General features: G+C 34.6%; 1 protein-coding gene across 1 annotated transcript in view; it reads left to right on the top strand.

Annotated features, from left to right (window-relative positions):
• COL24A1 (collagen type XXIV alpha 1 chain) overlaps nucleotides 1-25,540 on the top strand; it is a 398,425-nt gene that overhangs the window by 244,634 nt on the left and 128,251 nt on the right. Inside the window, exons 29-32 of the mRNA XM_015536213.2 lie at nucleotides 2,999-3,052; nucleotides 3,307-3,351; nucleotides 3,472-3,516; nucleotides 18,336-18,389. Coding sequence (XP_015391699.2) covers nucleotides 2,999-3,052; nucleotides 3,307-3,351; nucleotides 3,472-3,516; nucleotides 18,336-18,389 — 198 coding nt within the window. The remainder of the gene's footprint in view (nucleotides 1-2,998; nucleotides 3,053-3,306; nucleotides 3,352-3,471; nucleotides 3,517-18,335; nucleotides 18,390-25,540) is intronic.

The following is a 25,540-nucleotide window of genomic DNA, read 5'->3' as shown; positions in this document are numbered from 1 at the left end:
CTGCTGATGCTCTGTCTCTCTCTCTCTCTCTCTCTCTCTCTCTCACTCACTCAAAAATAAATAAGCATTAAAAAAAATAACTTTATGCCCATTAAATGCCTATTACAATACTCTTCATCTCTCTTGGATCTTGTCCTAAAACTTACTTTGCCTCAGGAGTCAAAGAAGGCACATTAACTAACCCAGGGTTAACTTTTACAACCGTTATCAGAGTGAAACTTAGAGACACTGATAAAGCTAAGCTTTGAGTTAATTAATTTAGCCTTAACCAAAGCATAGAGAGTATTGAGCTTTCCTAGTGTTCTTCCAGCCTTACGTCTTAATTAGTAGCCTTAGGCTTTACAGGCTTTAATTAATGTAATTGCTATACTTAGACCTTTAAAAGAAAAAACTAAATGCGGTTATCTTTGTCATCACTGTAGGAGCAGAAACTTCTCTTTCTTTGTTCCCCATATAGTCCTCATTTAGTAAATGAAATAATAATATGAAAGTATTTTTAAATATCCCCTCTCCACCCAAGCAAACCTACACTTCCAGTTTGTTTGCTATTAATGCTGTCCTCACTCTACTAGTTATTTATAACAAAATGTCCAAGAAAGATAGAGATTTCAAGTTGCAAAAGAGTTGAGTGCCTAAATAACAGTGGACACATTTTTTTAATTGAACTACAGTTGACACACGTTGTTACATTAGTTTCAGGGGTATTACATGTGATTTAACAACTGAGTTTATGCCCTGCTCACCACAAACATAGCTACCATCTGTCACCAGACACACTCATTCCTTTTCGTACTCCCTCAACCACCTTCTGTTACGACTCCAAAAATTTTTGTAAAGTGTTTTCTTACAGGTGAGAAAGAGGAGAAATGTGCTTAAAAGGAGACAGAGAAAGAGAATCAATACAGGCTGCTGAATTTTTAAGGTGAAGGTGATGATTAGAACCAGGTCCTGAGGAATCTTTGCACTTAAAACTTCAGTCATCCTTTAATAATTGCTTTTTTTAAATTTTAGTTACTTAACTATTAAACATTCCAAGCTTGTCCCCACCTCAGGAGCTTTGTAGTTTCAATTTCTTCTGCCAGAATGATCTTCCCCAAGTTATTTGCAAAGCCTGCAATCTTACCTCCTTCAGGTGTCTACCCATATGTCATTTTAGAGAGACTTTTCAGACCACCCTTTCTAAAATAGGGCTCCCCATTTTGAATTCTCTCTAGTCCCTTGAGTTCTTTTTTTTACTTCATTACACTTGACTACTTATTGTCATTTTATAGTTCAATTTTATATATTTATTTCATTGTTTATGTATTTAGGGATATGTCTCTTCTCCCTACCGTATCTTCTGTGCCTGAAACAGCGCCTGGCTTGTAATAGGCACTCGGCACATGTTTGCTAAATGAGTGACACACTTTGAAAGTCTCTTATCTATTCAGTTGAGTCCATATTCCTCAACTTGACATTCAAGGTTCTACACAATAAGACTGTAATTCAAGTTTACAGTCTTTTATGGAAAAATAGGGCAGAAACGGATGTTAGGGACAAATTGTGGAGTACTGTAAATACAGACGGAGATTATAGAGCTATGGCTTTAACTTTAGTCTGACCAGTGGAGATCCTCATGGAGTGTGAGCCTTCTCTCTAATCCCATGAATGTGCCTAAGAGGATCAGGGAATGCAGTACCCTAAGAGTACCCAGGAAAAGAGTCCTATTATAGTAAGCAGTTTTTGAAGAACAGAAAGCTAAACCAACCTCACCTAAGGTGTTCCTTCGTATCAGCATGATGTGTTGGGAAATGTGTACCACTATTCATTCAGTGCCTTCTCATTGCCTATTGACTTAAAAATAAACTCCAGTCTTTCACCTTTCAAGTCCCAGTCTTTCCAAAAATTTCTTAGTATAGAAAATACTTAATATAGAGATACTAAGAAATACTATGTGTAATCAATAGACAATCTAAACAGACTACCTTTTTTCATTCTTGGGTATCTTCTTTCCTATGTCTGTACCCTTTTCTCATACTATCCTATCCCTCTGTCCAGAGTTCCTTCTAGAGCATGATCTCCAACTGTCAAAATGATATCTTTATTCCCTAAACAAAAAAGTGAAAACTCTCTCCCTCCTTTGAATCCTTTTCACCCTTAAATGCCTTTTCTCTCCCTATATTATAATCAGTTGTATAATTTACCTTACCATTCTATAAACTTCGTGAAGGAGAAATTTTCTTATAGTTGTGTATCCCTGTAACACTGAATGCAGTCCTTTTGCACAGTAGATGTGACAGTGTTGTCAGTGTTACAGAACTGAGTTATTTCCTTTGAAAGGGACTTTAAGATCTTCTAAGGAGAGTTATAGTTTAGGCATGGAGACATATACTACCATTTATTTAGAGAGTGACTTTTGCAACTAATGGTTCTTCACAGCTATTAAAAGAATATTGATAGCAACTTAGATTTAAATTTACATGAATATTCCTAGCTGTATTTTCTGTCCCTTTTCTGTGTCCCCACCGTCTTCCGGTAACTACTGACAAGCAGGTGCATAACAGGCACAATGCAGTCAGCCCTCGTTTTCTAACAAAGAGAAAAATGCCATTCCCAAGATATAAAACTCAAGTAGACAGTTGGATAAACAAGCCAGCCACTTTTAAGTTAGTGTAGAGTTGTTCTTAGAATTTATTGTGGCTAGCTCCTGAGTGAACAAGATGAACGAAATAGTGAAATAACAAACCTGTACTGTAACCACCTCCGCAACTGAATCAGCTGTTGTCATGGTCTTCTATTTTATTCTTTGGCCTTAAATCTTGAAAATACTGGCTTGATTGTCCCATACAAAGAGGTTCATCCATATACCTAGCTGTATTCTTTTCTGTGCTCATGGTACAGAAACAAATAGGAGTTTGTCAAGAAGAACACAGTGTGTTTATTTGTAAGGATGCAGAATGTTAAAAAAAAAAAAAAAACATTTAAAATTAAGAAGAGGATTTTGTTTTTCCATCCCTAGGGACCAAGAGGACCGGATGGTCTCATAGGGGAACAAGGTATACAAGGTTCCAAGGTAAACACTGATTTTCTCATTTCATAAGCAGTTAAGTTTTTTTGAGCCTTCCTTACAAAAGTATGGTTCTGAATTTTCTCTTGGTATAAATATGAAACATACATAGAGTTTTTATTACACACAGAGAAATGTTTTCTTTTAAATATTGAACTACATACTTGATGCCTTATTTTCTTGTATGTGAGTGTAGGCTAGCATGTGTAAGACCATAATTCACATTTGTATTAATTCCTCTGATATTGATACTTTGTTAGGGTGAAAAAGGAGATCAAGGAAAAAGAGGGCCTTATGGTCTTACTGTAAGTAGTAAAACATTTAACATTAAAGATGAATGTGTAAAATCTTCCCCATTTTTCTCCGTGTGTGATTAATAATTGGTGAGGGAGTTACTTGACCCAAGCATTTTCTTCCTTATATAGGGTAAGACTGGAAACCCTGGAGAGAGAGGAATTCAAGGGAAACCAGTAAGTAATAAAGAATAATTAAGCAATGAATACATTTTGTTCAGTTTATTCTCTGACACAACTCTTGTTACTATTCCACGTGCTAGACTAAGAGAATACCAGCTCTTTTCCTCCTTCAGTCGTTAGGGTGGTGTTTTACTTGAGCAAGTTGTATCCTCATTGTAGGGCTGAGGTTTACCCACCTATAAACTGTTGGTGATAACTGTTACTTTTACTCTACCCTAGGTATGATTAATTTTTCTGTAAAATCCATTTTAAAATAAAATGGCGCAATATTGTATAAATTAATGGAATATTGATAAAGCTAACATAACAAGAAACTTCTTTGAGCCTTCTTGCCTACTTTCATTTTAAGTCCAGTGCTCTTCAGACCCTTGGAATGTGGACATATGTCTGTCATCATGCTTTGCCGTGGCACTGCTCTTAGAGTTTTTAATATTAGCGAATGCTACATATTTTCCTACTATCAAAAAATCTTTTCAGAAGTATATAGTTTTTTCCCTGAGTGGCAAAAAGTTCTCTTTTATGGTCATAGCATAGAAACAAGCAGGGGTTTGTCAACCAAAAGAAGATCACAAGGTCTTCGTTCACTAACTGAAGGGGAGAAATGTTAAAAACAAAAACAACAAATATATATTTAAATATATATGTATGTATTTGTATATATATAAATATATATTTTTTATATACGTGCATATGTACACACATATATGTGATAGCACATATATAAAAATTTTGAGCACATAAGCTTAATTGTATGAGCTTTCATACATTTCATACATTTCTGGTTTTATTTAGAATCGTGATTTTTATGATAATTATAATTTTAATGATATTTTGCTTTGTCGTGTACATATACATACTCAATTTAAAAGTCTAAAATTAGATAATAATTTAAATGGCTGGCAACTGAAGAGCCAGAAAAGGATAAGAGAAAAATGTTTTTTCCTGCTATAGCAATTGTCACTAATGTCATTGCATTTATGTGTTCCTCTTTGAAATCTGCTGCCCCCTGCCTGTTGTTTCCCATAATGGCATTATATTTGACAGTGGTCAAATCTAAAACATCAGAAACCTAAGAGAAAAAAGTATTCAGGGAAAGAACTTGTATGTGACAGTGTTATTAACTGAAGTCATCCCCAAAGAATATTCTTTGAGTATTAATATTCATCATCTTGGTTTCTGTTATATCAATGCAAATGTTATTTCTGTAGATATTTTCCATTTTGCTACACTGTATACAAAGCTAATATGTAGCAATGCATAGAGAAATTTGGAGCCCATTGAGTTCATTCTTTTCATTGTAAAGAAATGAGGTCTAGAGAAAAAAAAATTACTTACCTATTTTATATATTGTTGATATTCCTTAGAATTTTATTTTTATTTGCAGCCTATCAGATATGCCTAGATAAATATGATATGTGATGTTTGACTTCCTCAATCAAATAAAAGACATTAGAACCATTTTGTAACCATAGCTTAAGTCAAGCAATGCATAGACTCCTGAAAGAGTAAAATTACTTTAGTGGATGACATGTATTGGATGTTAAATTATGAATTTATAGTAGTTATTGAGGTTTACATGGCTCTATACCTATATTGTCTTCTTGATTGAACAGAAATAGGCTTTTGAGATCTTAGGGAAGCTAGGATCAATCAATCCAAGAAATCCAGATGTCCCCAAAGATTTATTTGATCCTACAGAGAGTAATCTCAATGTCTCTAGTCATTTATGCAACTGTCAACAAGCAGGCAGCGCTATAGAATAGAAAGGTCAGATTGACTTTTGTTCCAGGACATCCTCCTAATAGCTATATAGTTTGATTAAATTGTCGTAATTCTAAAGCCATATATTAAATGAAAAATGGTAACACATATAGTATTCTGTTTGTCAAGATAGCCAGGAAAAGTACATTTGTTTATGGGCCAACACTATTTCCTATACTTGCCTTCCATCCATGCGTAGATCTGGCTCAAAGGAGAAATCAAGAGGAAGGGCCATGATCCATTGTGTTATTCAGGTGTTAAAACCTGAGTAACTGTTTTTCGATTTCTGAATCTTATAAAAATTATAACTATTGGGCCCCCTGGGAGGCTCAGTTGGTTGATTGTCCAACTTCGGCTCAGGTGATGATCTCACAGTTTGTGGGTTCAAGCCACAAACTGGGCTCTGTGCTGACGGCTCAGAGCCTGGAGCCTGCTTCGGATTCTGTGTCTCCCTCTCTCTCTGTTCCTCCCCCACTCGTGCTTTGTCCTGTCTCTCTCTCAAAAATAAATATTTTAAAAAACTATAACTATTTTTAATATTTTTTTAGTCTAGATATTCTTTTAGTTGATGAGTTAGGGCTGTTAAATCTTCAACTATGATTTTGTAATTTTGTTTCTCTCTTTAATTTTGTCAAATTTTGCTTTATATATTTTGAAATGCTATTTTTAGAGTATTCACATTTATGGTGATTATGTCTTCCTGATCAATTGATCCCCTTTTATCATTATGAAATATTCCTCTATATCTCTGGCAATAGTTTTTATTCCTAATAATACTATTTAGTTTTGAAATCTACTTTATTTGATTAAAAAGTCTGTTCAGACTTCTTTCACTTACAGTTGGCACAGCCTATCTTTTCCGTTCATTTACTTTCAACCAACCCATCTGTGTTTTGGTATTTAAAAAAAAAAATTTTTAACATTTATTTATTATTGAGAGACAGAGAGACACAGAGCCTGACGCAGGACTCAAACCCACAAACTGCGAGATCATGACCTAAGCCGAAGTCAGTTGGTCAACCAACTGATCCACCCAGGCACCCCAAAGTGGTTTGGTATTTAAAGTGAGGGTCTTATAGTTGGGTCTTGCTTTTTCATTCATACTGAAAATCTCTACCTTTTAATTTGTGTTTGGTCCATTTCCATTTAATGTATTTATCAATTTGGTTGTACTTTGGTCAACCATTTTATGATTATTTTTCCTTGTAGTGGTGCTGTTGTTGTTCAGTGCCTTCTTTTGGCAACGAGAGCTCCATTTTAATTTAGATATTGGCTTTTTAGCTATACTTATTTGCTCTATTATTTTTTAAGTTTATTTATTTATTTTGAGAGAGAGAAAGCACACAAGCAGGAGAGAGAAAGAATCCCAAGCAGATTCCATGCTATCAGCACAGAGCTCTATGCACATCTTGATCTCATGAACCATGAGATCATGACCTGAGCAGAAATCAAGAGTTGGACTCTTAACCTACTGAGACACCCAGGTGCCCCTGCACTATTATTTTATTAACCACTATTAAGTGGTTATTCTAGGTCAGGAGTCAGTAAACTTTTTCTGTAGAAACAAGTGCTGGTCTAGATTTGACTCCTAGACTGCAGTTTGCCAGTACATATCCCAACTTTCTGTAGTCTTCTTAGAGTTAACAGTAATACTTAACACAATTGTAAGAAACTCGCAACCATATAGACCCATTTACCACCAACTTCCTGTTGTTTATGCCATAATTGTTTTATGTATTATATCTGTGTGTGCTATAAATCCCATATTGCAAAGTTAAAATTTTGCTTTAATATAAATGAAGTATTTTGGGTTTAACATAAGTGAAATATGTATTTTATGGTTTTGGTGGGGGGAAGTAGTGGGTTTTTTTATCTATACATTTAGTTTTTCTGATATTCTCCATTCCTTTTTATAGATATACATTTCCAAATAGTATCATTTCCCTGAAGCCTATGGAACTTCCTTTAGAAGTTCTTATAGTCAAACTCTGCCAGTCATGAATTCTCTCAGTATTTTTTTTTACAAAAAAATGTCTTTATTTCACTATCATTTTTTTCTTATACATGAATTTTTTTTAAGTTTTTATTTTAATTCCAGTTAGTTAACATACAGTGTTATATTAGTTTCAGGTGTACAATATAATAATTTAGCATTTTCATACATCACCCTGTGCTTATCACAAATGCACTCCTTAATCCCCATCATCTGTTTTTCATCCATCCCAACCCACCTGCCCTCTGGTAACCCTCAGTTTGTACTCTATAGCTAAGAGTCTGTTTTTTCATTTGCCTTTCTCTCTTTTTCCCCCCCTTTGCTCATTTTTTTTGTTTCTTAAATTCCACATATGAGTGAAATCATATTTTTCCACTGGATATAGAATTCTGGGTTGACCAGATTTTCTTTTATTTGTTTGCATTCAGCACTAGGAAGATGACATGGCCATTTTCTTATTTCTGATGAGAAGTCCACATTTATCTTTATCATTGTTTCCCCCATATGTAATATATCATTTTTCTCTGGCTCCTTTCAAGATTCTCTCTTTATTTTTGGCTTTTGGTAGTTTAAGTGTGATGTGCCTAGATGAATTTTCTTCACATTTATTCAGCTTGAGATTTGCTGAGATTCTTTTGTATGTAAGTTTCTATTTTCAATAAATTTGGAAAATTTTCCACTTTATTTCTTTCGATTTTTTTTTCTATTTTATCTTCTTTCTCCTTTCCTTTTTCAAAAATTCCAAGTAATTATATATTAAACATTTTGATATCATCCCTTAGGTCTCTGGGGCTTTTATTCATTCCTATTTTAATCTTTTTCCTTTTTCCTTTTTTCAATAGAGTAATATGACTCTATCTTCACTCACATTTTAAGTCCATTCAGTGAAATTTTATTTCTGGTATTGAATTTTTAAGTTTTATTTCAGGTGTTTAATTATCAGTTCTATAACTTCCATTTTTTATAGATGCTGTCCTGAGATTTCCTGTTTGTTTATTCACCATAAGTGTATTTTTATTTACATTACTGAGCATATTTTAAATAGCTACTTTAAAATCCTTATGGGATAATTCTATCTGGGTAATCTTGAGTGTGGTTGTGTTAATTGCCTTTTCTTGTTAATATGGGAAATTTTTCCTGTCCAGCAATTTTGAATTATATCTTGGACATCTTAAATGATTTGTTGTAGAAATTCCAAATTCTGTTATATTTCTTTAAAGAGTGCTCTTTGTTTCATTTTGGTTTTTAATTTGGCAAATTGTTTACTTGACTGCTTTTAAACTCCAGATATTCTCTCCTCTGTGGTAAATGGCTGCTGAAATATCTGTCCAGTTCTTTTACGCTTTGCTGGGCTGCTCAGTTCTACCACATCAATACATACTTCAAATGCCAGCAAGAGAATTAGGCAGAGGTTATACTCAGAACTTCAGGCTCCTCCTCTCTGACTTTCTCTTCCATCACTTCCCTACAGCTATGGTCATTCCATATTCTACCCTCTGGGTCTCCATGCCAGTAAGACTGCAGGTTTTTATCCCCCTTTTTTCTTAACTGTCCTACATAACTTACCTTCTTTGTGAAAAGCCATGTTTTAAAAAAAAAAATCAGACAGTGAAATTCCTTTCCTCTACATGTAGACCTTTCCACTCTAAATTTTGCCTATTTTGGGTCTTTCTCCAATGTTTTTTAAAAATATTTTGTTTCGGGTTTATAGTTATACCTGTATAAGTTGGTTTGATAGGAGCTATTGGCCAGTATTGGAAGTGGAAACTCTTAACGGTTCTTCTTTAAGTAGTTTTCTCTGGAGGAACTCAGAATACTTGAGAAGGATTTATTTCTTAATCTTTACAAAAGAAAAAGTAATTCTTCCTCCCTTTTCAGATAATGATGCACATAGTTTTTATAATCCTACAGTGAAATAACATTCATATGCTTCCTTGCTTATTCTCATAAAAAGTCTTTGAGGATGATCTGTACATTTACTGAAAATGGAAAAGGCATCGCATGATTTCTTGTTGAAATCAGTAAAATGCAGTTCAGTATAGTAGATGAACATGGCATTCGAGTCAGACATTGGAAGTCAAATAGTGGTTCTGCCACTTACTAACTGTTTTTGGCTTTATACAAATTATTTAACATCTCTGAGCCTCAGTTTTCCTATCTTTAAAATGAGATACTTTCTATAATTATATCAAATGATGTTCATTATGTACTTGGCATAGGCTCTCAATATATAGCAATCACATACTTGTTCTTCTGGTCATCATTATTGTAGTTGCTGGATTGAAGTAATGGAGCAAGAAGTTCTACTACAAAGAATATATTTTCAATAGTATCTGAAAAGCCTTAAAGGGAATTTTTATTTTGTACCAGCTTATGCTTTCCTTTTCTGTCTCTAATAAAAATAAGTAGAATCCATAGATTATTTCATAACTTTGCCAAACAGCTTTTATGCACCAATGACATCATTAAAAGTATATATTAAGCTTGATATTGTATACAAACATACTTCACAAAGCAAATTGGGCAGACATTATTCAAGGTTCTGAACTTCTGCTCTATGTGTCAGTTGGTATACCAAGCACAAAGGGAACCCTTACACTGATTCTGTCTCTTCATTTTGGAGCCTTAATTTAGGCAGCATATAATTTTCATGACTGAAATAGGGCCTTAGTCAGATGTGAGTCTGTGATTTTACATATCTTCCTTTCCTTAACCAGAGAACCATACACAACTAAATATAGCATTAATGGCTATCACTTGGAAAGCTTTATGTTGCTAGGAATTTTTAATATCTTCCGATTTAATGTCATATTTTTCTTAGCTTTTAGTTTTAATATAAAATGGTGATTGTGATCCACTGTATATTTGCCAACCTTCCCAAGGTCAATAATGTAGAACAGGCAAATTGCAAATAGACAAGGGCAGTATTTTCTACATCATTAACAGTCATCAGTGTCTGGCACATAGTACATGCTCCACAAATTTTTAAATGGAAGGATCAAAGAAGACATGGAATTCTGTTTAGTTTTACATACTATTTTAGAATATACCTCCACTTCTGAGACTCAATTTAATGGTACCATAGATGGCATGGCATAAAAATAGGGGAAAATAAAGGATATTAGCTCAATTTAGACATTTCTGGTCATCTAGGTTCTGAGACTCCTATGCCTCACCAGGTCTTAAGGGCATAAGTTATACTTACTATTATATCACAAGGTTATTATTTTTGGAGGAAAAATCATTTTTATATCAATATTAAAGGTACAAAATCTAAATTTGAAGTAATTCTGTATATTTGTCACTGTATATTAGTGGGGATTAGGTATAAGAATATAGATAGATATAAGGAATTCCTACAATTCAACAACAAAAAACAACTTGATGAAAACATGAGCAAAAAGACTTGAATAGACATTGCTTCAAAAAAGATATGCAAATGGACAATAAACATATGAAAAGATGTTCAATATCACTAGTCATTAGAGAACTGAAAATCAAAACCACAATGAGATACCACTTGCCACCCATTAAGATAACTACTATTTAAAAAAACACACATTTGCATAGAAGATAACTAGTGTTGACAAAGATGGAGAAAAATCAGAGCCCTTGTGCATTGGTGGTGAGAATGTAAAGTGGTGGGGTTGCTATGGAAAACAGTTAGGTCGTTCCTCAAAAAGTTCAACATAGTATTACCATAGTATCCATCAATTTCACTTTAGATATATATCCCAAAGAATTGAAAGCAGGGACTCAGACACTTTTACACCAGTGTTAATAGGAACAGTATTCACAATAGCCAAAAGGTAGAAAAACCAACTATCCATTGCTGGATGAATAGATAGATATACAAAATATGGTATACATATAAAATGAAATATTATTGAACTTTATTAATGAAGGAAATTTTTTTAAGTTTTTCTTTAAAGTCCAGTTAAACATACAGAGTAAATAATAGTTTCAAGTGTACAATATAGTGATTCAGCATTTACATATATCACCAGATGCTCATCACAAGTGCACTCCTTAATCCCCATTGGCTATATAACCCATCCCTCCACTTACTACCCTTTTAGTAACCAGTTTGTTCTCTATACTTATGAGTTCCTTGGTTTTCCTCTCTCTTTTTCCTTTTGCCTTGTTTGTTTTGTTTCTTAGATTCCACATATGAATGAAATCATATGGTATTTGTCTTTCTCTGGCTGACTCATTTTGCTTAGCATAATACACTCTAGTTTCATCCATGTCATTGCAAATGGCAAGATTTCATTCTTTTATTTATTTATTTTTTTGGCTGAGTAATATTCCATTGTGTGTATACACGCATGTGTGTGTAGATGTATACCACATCTTCTTTATCCATTCATCAGTCTATGGACACTTGAGCTGATTTCATAATTTGCTGTTGTAGATAATGCTGCAATAAATATCAAAGTGCATGTATCCCTTTGATTTAGTATTTTTGTACTCTGTGGGTAAATACCTAGTAGTGTGATTGCTGGATCAAAGGGTAGTTCTATTTTTAACTTTTTGAGAAACTCCATACTGTTTTCTAGAGTGGCTGCACCAGTTTGCTTTCCCATCAACAGTGCAAGAGGGTTCCCCTTTCTCCACATCCTTGCCAACACCTGTTGTTTCATGTGTTGTTGATTTTATCCATTCTAACAAGAGTGAGGTGATATCTCATTGTAATTTTGACTTGCATTTACTGATGGTGAGTGATGTTGAGCATCTATTCATGTGTCTGCTGGCCATCTGTATGTCTTCCTTGGAAAAATGTCTATTCATGTCTTCTGCCCATTTTTTAACTGGATTATTTGGTTTTGGGGTTTTGAGTTTTATAAGTTCTTCATATATTTTGGATATTAACCCTTTATCACATATGCCATTTGCAAATATCTTCTCCTATAGGATGCCTTTTAGTTTTGTTGATTGTTTCCCTTGCTGTGCAGAAGCTTTTTATTTTGATGAGGTTCCAATAGTTTATTTTTGCTTTTATTTCCCTTGCCTCCGAATACAGCTCTAGAAAGATGTAACTATGGCTGATGTCAAAGAAGTACTGCCTGTGTTCTTTTCTAGGAGTTTGATGGTTTCCTGTCCCACATTTAGGTCTTTCATCCATTTTGGATTTATTTTTATGTATGGTGTAAGAAAGTGGTTCAGTTTTATTCTTTTGCATGTTGCTGTCCAGTTTTCCCAATGCCATTTGTTGAAGATTCTGTCTTTTTCCCTTTGGATGTTCTATCCTGCTTTGTTGAAGATCAGCTGCCCATATAGTTGTGGGTCTATTTCTGGGTTTTCTATTCTGTTCCATTGATCTATTTGCCTCTTTCTCTGTCAGTACCGTGCTGTCTTAATGACTACAGCTTTGTAATATAGCTTGAAGTGCAGAATTGTGATGCGTCCAGCTTTGCTTTTCTTTTTCAGGATTGCTTTGGTTATTTGGGGTCTTTTGTGGTTCCATATAAATTTTAGGATTATTTGTTCTAGCTCTGTGAAAAATGCTGAGAAGAATTGCATTATATGTGTAGATTGCTTTGGGTAGCATAGACATTTTAACAATATTTATTCTTCTGATTAATGAACATGGAATGTCTTTCCATTTCTTTGTGTCATCTTCAATTTTTGCATCAATATTTTATAGTTTTCAGAGTACAGGTCTTTCACCTCTTTGGTTATATTTATTCCTAGGTATCTTATATTCTTGGTGCAATTGTAAATGGGATTGATTCCTTAATTTCTCTTTCTGCTGCCTCATTATTGGTGGGTAAAAATGCAACAGATTTCTGTACTTTGATTTTGTATCCTGCAACTTCACTGAATTCATTTGTCAGTTCTAGCAGTTTTGGTGAAGTCTTTTGAGTTTTCTATGTATAGCATTATATCATCCCAAATAGTGAAAGCTTTACTTCTTTCTTGCCAATTTGATGCCTTTTATTTCATTTTGGTGTCTGACTGTTGTGGCTAGGACTTCCAGTACAATGTTGAATAGAATTGGTCATAGTGGACATCCCTGTCTTATTCCTGACCATAGGAAAAGCTCCCAGTTTCTCCCCATTTAAGATGGTATTAGCTGTGGGTTTTTCATATTATCACCTTTATTATGTTGGGGTAGGTTCCCTCTAAACCTACTTTGTTGAGGTTTTTTATGATGAATGAATGTTTTACTTTGTCAAAACCTTTTTTTTTTTTTGCATCATTTGAAATGATTATCTGATTCTTAAACTTTCTGTAATTAATGTGATGTATCACATTGATTTGTTGGCAAGTATTGAACTACCCTTGCCACCCAGGAATAAATCCCACTTGATTGTGGTGAATGATTTTTTTTAATGTATTGTTGAATTTGATTTGCTAGTATTATTTGAGGATTTTTGAATCTATGTTGATAAGAGATATTGGCCTATAATTCTCCTTTTTTTTTTTTTTTTTTTTTAGTGTTTTTATCTAGTTTTGATATCAGGATAATGCTGGCCTCATAGAATAAATTTGGAAGTTTTCCTTCCTTATCTGTTTTTTTGGAATAATTTGAGAAGAATAGATGTTAACTCTTCTTTAAATGTTTGGTAGAATTCGCCTGTGAAGCCATCTAGTCCTGAACTTCAGTTTGTTAGGAATGTTTTGATTACTGATTCAATTTCTTTGTTGGTTATTTGTCTGTTCAAGTTTCTATTTCTTCCTGTTTCAGTTTTGATAGTTTACATGTTTCTAGGAATTCTTCCATTTTTTTTATGTTGTCCAATTTGCTGGCATATAGTTTTTCATAATATTCTCTTGTAAATTTTTATATTTCTGTGGTGTTGGTTGTTATTTTTCCTCTCTCATTTGTGACTTTACTTATTTGGGTCCTTTCTCTTTTCTTCTTGGTAAGTCTGGCTAAAGGTTTATCAGTTTTATTGATTTTTTTCAAAGAAGATCTGGTTTCATTGATCTGTTCTATTGTGGGTTTTTGTTTGTTTGTTTCTATATCATTTATTCTTGCTCTAATCTTTATTATTTCCTTCCTTCTGCTGGCCTTAGGTTTTGTTTGCAGTTCTTTTTCTAGCTCCTTTAGATGTAAGGTTAGGTTGTTTATTTGAGATGTTTCTTGAGTTGGCCTGTATTGTTATATAATCCCTCTTAGGACCACTTCTGCTGCATCCCAAGGGTTTTGAACCATTCTGTTCTCAATTTTATTTGTTTCCATGTACTTATTTTCTTTTTTGGGTTGACCCAAAAAGCCATGAATGTGTTAACCCATTCATTGTTTGGTATCATATTATTTAACCTCCATGTATTTGTGTTCTTTCCAGATGTTTTCTTCTGGTTGACTTCTAGTTTCATAGTGTGTGGTGCATGGTATGACTTCATTCTTCTTGTATTTGTTGAGGACTGTTTTGTGACCTAATATGTGATCTATTATGGAGAATTTTCCATGTGCACTTGAAAAGAATGTGTATTCTGCTGTTTGGGGATGGAATATTCTGAATATATCTGTTAATTCCATCTGGTCCAACATGTCATTTAAAGCCATTGTTTCCTTGTTGATTTTCTGTTTAGATCATCTGTCCATTGATGTAAATGGTGTGTTAAAGTCCCCTATTATTACTGTATTATTATCAATTAGTTCCTTTATGATTGTTATTGTTTTAAGTATGTGGGTGCTTCACATTAGGTACATAAATATTTACAATTGTTATATCTTCTTGTTGGATTGTCCCCTTTGTGATTATATAGGGTCCTTTTTTGTCTCTTGTTACAGTCTTTTTTTTTTTAAGTCTAGTTTATTGGGATGCCTGGGTGGCTTAGTCGGTTAAAGGTCCAACTTCAGCTCAAGTCATGATTTCATGGTTTATGGGTTTGAGCCCCACATTGGGCTCTGTGCTAACAGCTCAGAGTCTGGAGTCTGCTTTGAATTCTGTGTCTCCCTCTCTCTCTGACCCTCCTCTCTCTCTCTCTCTCTCTTTCTCTCTCAAAATTAAATAAACATTTTTCAAAAAGTAAAGTCAAGTTTATACAATATAAGTAATGTTACTCTGGCTTTCTTTTGACATCCATTTCATGATAAATACTTTTCCGTTCCTATATGTAGGCAGCGTATAGATGGGCCTTATTTTTTTTTTTTTTACCCATTCTGACATTCTGTGTCTTTTGATTGCAGTGTTTAGCCCATTTACAAAGTCATTATTGATAGATATGTATTTATTGCCATTTTATTATTTTTCTTGTGGTTGTTTCCCAAGATTTTCTCTGATCCTTTCTTACCTCTTTCCCGGTTTTCTGATTTTCTTAGTGATATATTTGTATTTATTTCTTTTTATTCTTTGCATGTTTATATTAGTGGTTTTTAATATATGGTTACCATTAGATTTGTCAATAACCTCCTCTGCATATTGCAGTCTATATTTAAAGTTGATGGTCATTTAACTTTGAACTCATTCTTTTCTCCTCTCCTGCACCATGTTTTACGTATGTTATTATATTTTGTATCCTTTACTGATTTACTGATTTTGTGTTTTTCCTGCCTTTAGGTTGTCACCTTTTGTCTTTCCTTTCCACTCAAAGAATCTCTTCAAATATTTCTTAAAGGGCTATGTTAGTGGTCATGAATTCCTTCTGCTTTTGTTGGTCTAGGAAACTCTTTATCTCTCCTTTCATGCTGAATGATAGCCTTGATGGATAGAGTGTTCTTGGCATCAGATTTTTCCCATTCAGCACTTTGAATATATCATGCCACTCCCTTCTGGCTTGCCAAGTTTTTGTTGTGAAACCTCCTGCTAGCCTTATGGATTTTCCCTTTTAAGTTAAGGACTCTTTTTATCTTGCTGCTTTTAAGATATTTTCTTTATTACTAAATTTTGCAAATTTAATTATGATATGTCTGATGTGGGTCTACTTTTGTTGATTTTGATGGAAATTCTCTGTGCCTCCTAGATTGGGATGTCTATTTTCTTCCCCAGATTAGGGAAGTTTTCAGATATTATTTCTTCAAGTAAATTTTCTGCCCCCTTTTTTCTCTCTTCTTCTCCTGGGACTCCTATAAAACAAATGTTACTATGTTTGATGGAGCCACTGAGTTCCCTAAGCCTATTCTCATTTTGCATAATTCTTCTTTCTCTCTTTTGTTAAGCTTTATTGCTTTCCATTATTTTGTCTTCTAGGTCATTAATTCATTCCTCTGCTTTTTCCAACTTGATGTTCATTACATCAGGTGTGTTTCTAATCTTATTTATTGCACTCTTCACCTCTGACTGATTCTTTTTTTTAACTCTTTTAGCTCTGTGATAAGGATCTCACTGATGTCCTCCATTCTTTTCTCAACTTTGGCGAGTATCCTCATCATGGTTTAAATTCTCCATCAGGCATGTTACTCATATATGTTTTGCTTAGATCTCTGGCCACAACTTTATCTTGTTCTTTCATTTGGGATAAATTCCTCTGTCTTCTCATTTTGTCTAAGTCTCTGCTTGCTTCTGTGTGTTAGAAAAGCCAGTTATGTCTCCTGTTCCTGAAAGTAATGACCTTATGAAGAAATAAGTTAGTATCCAGGACCTGACACTTCAGGGAGTGTCTCCACTGTGTGCTGCATATGCCCTGGTATTTTGTTCCAGCTGCTCTACCCTTCAGGCTGTTCATCGGCAGAGGCTCCTCTTGCCTGCTGTGGGCAATTATTGGTCCTTGGCCTGAATGTGGTGAGATGTAACTAGGTGTTCTCTAGTCTGCTTGTGAAATGAGACCTGTCACCACCTCCACCAGAATTGAGGCCCTGCAAAACTCTCTAGTAGGCAGATGTGGTGTGGTCAGGGATTTGTGTTGGTCTTCTTGCAGAGGAGCCTGCTACACTGGGACTGAGGCAGGCATGACCGAGAAAGGCAGTTCCACCAGAGTGCAGGGTGGTGGGGCTTAGTGTAAGCATGGTAGGCAGACAGTGCCAGCACTGTGCTTTTTCCTGCAGGTGGCTCTGTGTTTATGCTGAGGGATGGGGGAGAAAAATGGTGTTGGCAGCAACTTTGTTCCAGAGAAGTGGAGAGGCATCTCCTTGAAAGCTGCCTCTCAGAGACCTACTCCAAGAAGAGTGAATCATCTCCCCACTGTGCCTGAGGAATTCTTCATATTACTGTTTCCACACTGTATGCCCCTAGGTTGTCTGCCTGCCTTCTGTCCAAGAGCAGTGCAGTGCTTTTCAGGCTCTATCTCTGCCAAGCCTGTTAACCTTTAAAATTCTAGGCTTTAAGCCCCAGTGGGTGCAAAAACTCACAAAATTCAGCCCTTCTGATTTCCTAAGCCAATAGTATGGGAAACATTCTCATTTTGCATTCCCCTGTGTGCTCCTCTCTCTCTCTTGACCTTCTCTAAAACCATTACTCCCTCCCCTACACAGCAGCCAGGGGAGGGAGCCATTTCTCCCCTAAACCATGTCTCTATACTTCCTGCCTTCTTCAATGTGACCTCTTCTCTCCTTTTAGTTGTGGAGTTTGTTCTTTCAGTCTTCCGGTTGATTTTTGGGGTACCTAGGATGATTTTTATAGTTACCTTGTATTTGTGGGACTAGGTGAGCCTAGGGTTTTCGCACTCCACTACCATCTCCTCCTTTCCCAAAATGAAGGAAGTTTTGATACATGTTACAATATTGGTGAAACTTGAAGACATTATGCCACATGAAATAAGTCAGAGACAAAAGAACAAATGTGGTATAACTCTACTTATATAAGGCACTTTAAGTAGTCAAATTAGAGGCGGAACACAAGAATTGTGGTTTCCAGGGGAACTGGGGAGGGAGAAAGGATGTTTTTTAATGGGGATAGAATTTCAGTCTGGGAAGATAAAAAGTTCTGAAAATAAATAGTGATTATAGTAGTGCAACAATGTGAAGGTACTTAATACCACAAAACTGCACACTTAAAAAAGTATTAAAATGGAAAACTTTATGTTATGTATATTTTACCACAAAAAGAAAAGAGAGAATAGAGGTTGACAGAAAAGTTAGGTGGGAGGATTGTAAAGGAAAGCTGAGGTAAGGAAACTAAAACATTTTCAAGCATCACTTTTTCTTCAAATTTTGCCTTTGTTTATTCAGGGTTTACAAGGACCCCCTGGGAGTACAGGAGAAAGAGGACTTGAAGGAGAACCAGTAAGTTTAACTTTATATTTTTCTAATTGTGTTTTCCTCAGAATATACATTTACCTTCTTGTTATTGCCCTCCTGTACTGTGGTGGTACATTTTTGAAAGCAGCATTTATCATGGACACCTAATTCTATAGAAAATATTTTGCTGTGAATATAGTTTTTATTACCTTTCTGGTCTTATATTGTCAAATGTTCCTATCTCTCTGGAACTGCTAAAACGTCACATATTTCTATTTTCAACAAAGACAGCTCTGTGTTATTGACTCACAGAAATTTTCTTTGTGAATGGCTAGCTGTTCTTATAATGATTATTACACTGCCACACACACACAATCATATTTTTGTGGCCAATTCTGTAATGAAATACCATACAAAGAAGCCAAACTCTACATCTGATGGGCCCAAATGCACAAACATGACAGAAACGTTGGTACACCAGTAATGCAAAATCTTACATCACAATTTCATAAATGTGATTCGATTATAAAATTTCCATGGAAAATGATTGTTAAAAGGAAAGACTTTCTCACAACTTATTCTTTATTTCCTATGTAGTCATTCTTCTGGTTACTAGTATTAGGTGTAATATGCTATAACATGCTTGTAAGATTTATAATACAATATAGTCTTGGAAATTCTACTGGGTTGATCTTATCTATTAGTTGACCCAAAGGTTTACAGGTGGCCTTTGCATAATTCATTTAGCTAGTAGCAAGTGGAAAATTTAACAAAGAGCTATTCTTACCAAATTGTGTTCATTTCCTCCTTTACATATTTAATCTCTGGTGTAAGCTCTCTAAGCAAGAAGTAAACATTTAACTTAAATATAAATCTCTCCAAATAAAGAATTTTAAAAATGATGTTTATCAAATGAACTCTTTTTGGTTCTCTCCCTGTTTTGTATCTCTTGTTGTATCCTAATCTTTATTTGACCAAAAATAATGCAACCGTCTTTAACATTATTTACTTAAATATCTCTTTCTTCTAAAAATTTTATATCTCTTTGAAGTTAGAGACCACTTTTCTCATGTTTATAATCCTGCCTGGTATAATACCTGGCATATTAGATCAATTTAGTGTATGTTTGTCAAACTGAATTAACAAAAGGTCTTATACCCAAAAAGCAAAATCAGTCAGCCAGTAATATTAGATGCAGTGAAATGCAATGGAAACTAACTTAATAAGGAACACATTTAAGTAAAGTATGTCAAAAGAGCTATGCCAACAGCAGAGATAATAGCTTAGGCTTTATACAAGAATATGTTTGTTACTATAAGTATAAACAATTTAATAGTTTAATAGCACCTAAAACTTGACATTCAGGTCACTGGGTCAGTGGGTCTGGTAAATAAAATGCAAATAAGCTTATAATGGATGTTATGGGCTTTGCTTTATATATTTGAGCCGCCTAGTTAAATTATAGAAAAGAAAGGAAGTAAATTGGTAAAATGAGAGACACAGAAGATATGTGGAGATTTATATTTTAAGAATACTAAGAGAGACCACATCTTTTCTATAGTCAAGACCCCTGAGAGTTGTCTTTTTCCCAGACAAGATTCAAACTAATTTGCTCATTGCAATGCCAATATTGGGGTTTGGATAGTTGACCATTCATTCAGTCAACAAATATTCATTAAGTATCAGCACTGGGAGTATGGTGGTTAAGTATGGAGGTTTCAGTCTAATGATGTAAATATGTACTAATTAGATTATCACAGAGAACAATGGAAAATTGCAAACTGAGATAAATGCTGTGAAGTACAGGCATTCAATTCTAAGAGAATGTATAACAGAGAAACTATCCTTAGGGAAGGCTTCAGGAGGAGGAGCATTTGAGCTGGGATCTGAAGAATGAATAGTCGTTACTTAGGCAAAGATGGGGAGAGGTCATTTTAGAGAGAACATGAGCTGAGAGGAAGCTCTGGATATTTATTTGAATATCTTGAAGAAGACTAGCATGGTGGGGGCACAGAGTCAGGTAGGAAGTAAGTGTAAGAAAAGGATGGCAAAAGAGGCAGAGAACAAAACATGTAGCTTTATGAGCCCTATTACCGAGGATTTGTAGTTTTATCATACAAAGAAAATAATGTCATTGAAGAGATAGGGTAGTTTTATGATGATATTATTGTGTTGTAAAGATTATTCAAACAAATTGGAAGGAACTAGGAATGGACAAGAACTGCTTTCTGTTACAATAATCCAAGTAAGAGATGGTAGAACCCTTTTGATTAGCAGAAAAAAAGAAGTGTATGGATATAAAAGATTCAAAAGGAGATATAAAATCTATAGGAGATAGATTTCCATATGTAAAGTATGATTCCTAAGTGTCTGGCTGACCCAAATAAATATTTTTGCTATCTTTAAACATTGAAAATTGCCTTTAAAAAGGAAGATGAGGGGAATGCTATAGTTTAAAAAAAGTCAATTCTTGATAAGCTTGCTTTAGAATATACCCTCCAATTTAAAAAATATTATTTTCTATGTACACTTCCTTAGTTGAGTACCAGAAGTCACTTCCACTTACCTTAAAAGATAATTAACAGGATTCTCAGGTTAATTAAAAGTATTTGATGAAAACTAACATTAAATTACTCATGAAGATATTAAAAATGGCAAAAGTTCTAGAAACAAATGATGAAAGAAGATCCTATATCAGTGTCTCAGTAAAATTTTGACAATTCTAAAGCCATACAGAAAAAGAAAAAATGAAAGGCTAGAGATGAATTTCAATTAAATACCAAAAATATCAAGTAAAATCAACTATATAAAAAGAGTTAACTGAATGAAGTGAAAGATGAAGCAAAAGAGGAATTACAAAAGGAAAATTACTTAATATTAAGAAAGCCTTATTATAACATATAACAGATATACTGGGAAAATGCTAAAAACCAGTACTCATTAAAATTCAACAACTACTCTTGATTTATTAAAATTTATAATAAAAGGATTTCTGGTCTGAATTGTAAGGAACTTGGAAGCTGCCATTCCCCTTCTTACAATAAGGCAAAAGCCTAGCAAACTGAAAATCAACAATTCTTTTTAGATCAATGAGGTCAAAGGACAAACTATTGCCTGAAAACTGGAGAGACAGACAGGAGGATAGAGAGAACCAGAGCTTACCAGAAGCAGAAGCCTGTAATTGGATGGTAGGAGCACTTTAAATTATAATTGACAAATTGCTGAAGACACAGTTTAGAGTATCTTAAGTGTTAAAAAACTAAGAGAGGCTCCTAAGAAGGCCCCACTTGTTACTGAGTTTTACCTCCAGGAGACCTGCTAGGTTCTCACTATAAAGTTCAGAGAAATGTCTATTTCTGCATCTAGCAGTGGGATGGGAAAAATAACCACTTTGAAATATACCCAGAGTTCTCTGTTCTCCTTAACAAGGCTTGCCCTCAAGGGAACCTGTTTTGTCAGAGCTAACTGTTTGGGGTTTCACCAAAGCCTACTGAACTGGGAAGAACAATTCCCAGCCCTAGCCATTTCTATTATCATAAAGCTATAGAATGCTTCTTCCCACCCCCCCACCTTAACTCACCACCACATAAATAGGGCTCCTATTTAATAGCTGAGGATTACAGCTAAAAGAACTACAGACACAAACCCTATTAAAGGTGTCTCTGGGAAAGCCTGAAGACAACGGACAAGACAAACACAATGACACTAGGAGGAAATTTATCCTCTGATACCATAGTGCAGCAAACAGTAAACACAGCCTAATTCCCAGCCAGATAACATAAAACCTTACACTAAAGACCTATTTACCTCGGGTCATTTTACATCTTACTTGGCTTTCAACAACAACAACAACAACAACAAAATACCAGGATAAAAGGGGGAAAAAACAGTCCGAAGAGACAAAGCAAGCATCACGAACAGACTCAGATATGTCAGAGACTTAGAAATTTTCAGACTGGGAATTCAAAAGTGAAGTAGAAATATATTTTCTCAGACAAGCAAAAACTGTTGGAATTTGTCACTAGTAGACCAACCTTGTAAGAAATGTTAAAAGAAGTTCTTCATAGAGAAGGAAAATTATATAGATGAGACTCTAGAAACAGAAGAAAGGAAAAGCTTTAGAAGGAATATATAAAAGTAAGATCAAGTCATTTGTTTTTCTTATTCTTAATTAATAGAACAGGTATTGGTACAAAATGGTAATTGTAACAGTGTATTTAGTCTCACATTTTATGGATAAGTATAGTGATATAGTGTTACTTGAAAATAGACTTGAATTAATTATAAATGTGCATTGCAAACTCTAGAGAAACCACTGAAAAAATTTTTAAAGAAGTATACTTGATATGGTGAAATAAGAGAAAATGGAATTAATTGAAATTCACAGCCGGCTAAAAAAAGGGTGGAAGACAAAACAAACAAAGAACAAGAGGAGCAAATAGAAAACAGTAACAAAGTAGGTATGAACTCAACCATGTGGAAAACCCCAACAATTGACACACATACACAAAAACCACTCCTGGAACCAATAAGCAGTTATAACAAGGTTGCAGGTGGGGCGTCTGGGTAGGTCAGTTGGTTAAGCATCCAACTCTTGATTTCGGCTCTGGTCATGATCTCATGGTTGGGACTCTGTGCTAACAGCACGGAGCCTGCTTGGGATTCTCTCTCTCTCCCTCTCTTTCTCTGTCCTTCCCCTGATCTCTCTCTATCTCTCTGATCCTCCCCTGCTGGTTCTTTCTCTCAAAATAAATAAATAAAACTTTTAAAAAAATAACAAGGTTTCAGAATACAACTTTCAAAAATACTTGAAAAAAATTTTAACTCAAAATGGATTATAGACCTAAGTTTAAAATTTATAAAACTTCTATAAGTTAACATAAGAAGAAAATCTCACTGATCTTGGATTTAACAATGACTTTTTACATATAACACCAAAAGCATTATTTGTGAATGGAAAAATTGATAAGTTGGATTTCATTAAAATTAAAAACTTCTGCTCTGTGGAAGATATATTAAGAGAATGAAAGACATGCAACACACTGGGAGAAAACATTTGCAAAATGCAGATCTGATAAGGGACTTGCATACAAAATACAGAAAGAACTCTTAAAAGTTAACAATAAGAGGGGCATCTGGGTGGCTCAGTTGGTGAAGCATCCGACTTCAGCTCAGGTCCTGATCCCACAGTTTGTGAGTTTCAGCCCCACGTTGGGCTCTGTGCTGACAGCTCAGAGCCTGGATGCTGCTTCAGACTCTGTGTCTCCTCTCTCTCCACCCTTCCCTGTCTTGTGCTCTGTCTCTCTCTTTCAAAAATAAATAAACATTTACAATTTTTTAAGTTAATAATAAGAAAACAAACAATCTGTTTAAAAAGTAGGCAAAAGATATGAACAGTCACTACACCAAAGACATACAGATGGCAAAGAAACATGAAAATATGCTTGTCATATGTCATTAAAGAAGTACACATTAAAACAGTGACATACTATTACATACCTATATGAATGGCTAAAATCTAAAACACTAACAATACCAAATGTTAACAAAGACGTGGAATAACCGAGTTTTCATTCATTGTTGATGGTAATACAGAATGGTACAGCAACTTTGGAACACAACTTGGCAGGTTTTTACAGAGCTAAACATATTCTTTACCATTATGATCCAGCAATCATGCTCCTGAGTATTTATGAAAACAAGTGGGAAATGTAAAAAAAATTTTTTTTAATGTTTTTATTTATTTTTGAGACAGAGAGAGACAGAGCATGAGCAGGGGAGGGGCAGAGACAGAGGGAGACACAGACTCTGAAGCAGGCTCCAGGCTCTGAGCTGTCAGCACAGAGCCCAACACGGGGCTCGAACCCACAGACTGCCAGATCATGACCTGAGCCAAAGTTGGACGCTCAACTGACTGAGCCACCCAGGTGCCCCTACAAGTGGAAAATTTAATGTCCACACAAGAACCTGCACATGAATATTTATAGCAGCTTTATTTATAGTTGCCCAAGGTAGAAGCAACTGATACATCCTCAAAAGGTAAATGGATAAACAAACTGTGATACATCCATATAATGAAATATTATTCATCAATAAAAAGAAAAGAGCTACTAAGCCACAAAAAGACAGAGGGACCTTTCAAGTGCATCCTGATAAGTAAAAGAAGCCAGTCTGAAAAGTATAAATACTTTATGATTCCAACTATATGACATTCTGGAAAAGGTAAAACTACAGAGACACTAAAAAGACCAATGGTTGCCAGGTGTTGGGGGAAGAGGACCAGAGATGAATAGGGGGAAAACGGGACAATTTGGAGGCAGTGAAACTATTTTGTATCATACTGTCACAATGGAGACATGATGTACAGTTCTCAAAACTCCTATAACCTTACAACACAGAGTGAACACAGATTGTAAACTGTGGACTTCAGTTAGTAACAGTGTGTCAATCTTGGTTAATCCACTGTAACAAATACAAGATATTAATAATAGGGAAAACTGGGCAGGGGTGGTATATGGGGACTCTCTGTACTTTCTGTTTAATTTTTCTATACATCTAAAATTTCTGTAAGAAATAAAGTTTATTAGTTAAAACAAAATATTCTAGTAACATAAGCGTAGTTCTGTAATAAGGGAAAGTAGCTTATCTTGTATTCTCACCCAACCTGCTAAGAAACACTAAAACACTAGAAACATAGGCCACAAAATAAGATCGCGGTCACTATATTTTCTAACATTATTCAAAAAGTTTTAGCTAGTGTAGTGGTATATGACACAGAAATGATAATATAAGGAAAGGAAAGCATTATTACTTAGTGAAATTTTAAAATAAGCCCCCAAAACTTGTAAAACCTAAAAACTTAATTCTGTATTTTTTAATTACTGAGATAGAGTAATATAATGGCAAGACATAAATATTTTAAAAAATAAGTTTTTCTGTGTAGAAGTAATATAATAGAAAAAATATCCCACTGTATATAGAAACAAAACACAATACATAAGGATAAACTTAATGAGAGTTGGATGGGGCACATATGAAGAAAACTTCAAAAATTCATTAAGAGACCCAAAAACAGACTTAAGTAGAAAGTCAAATTATTACCTAACTAAAAGATTGACGATTTTTAAAATTAATGTATTAGGGATGCGTAGGTAGCTCAGTCAGTTAAACCTCTCTCTCTCAAAATAAATAAATAA

The sequence above is a fragment of the Panthera tigris genome, chromosome C1 (genome assembly GCF_018350195.1).
Source record: "Panthera tigris isolate Pti1 chromosome C1, P.tigris_Pti1_mat1.1, whole genome shotgun sequence".
NCBI lineage: Eukaryota > Metazoa > Chordata > Mammalia > Carnivora > Felidae > Panthera > Panthera tigris.
Note: the sequence above shows the minus strand (reverse complement) of the source record. Positions and strands in the feature narration are given on the sequence as shown.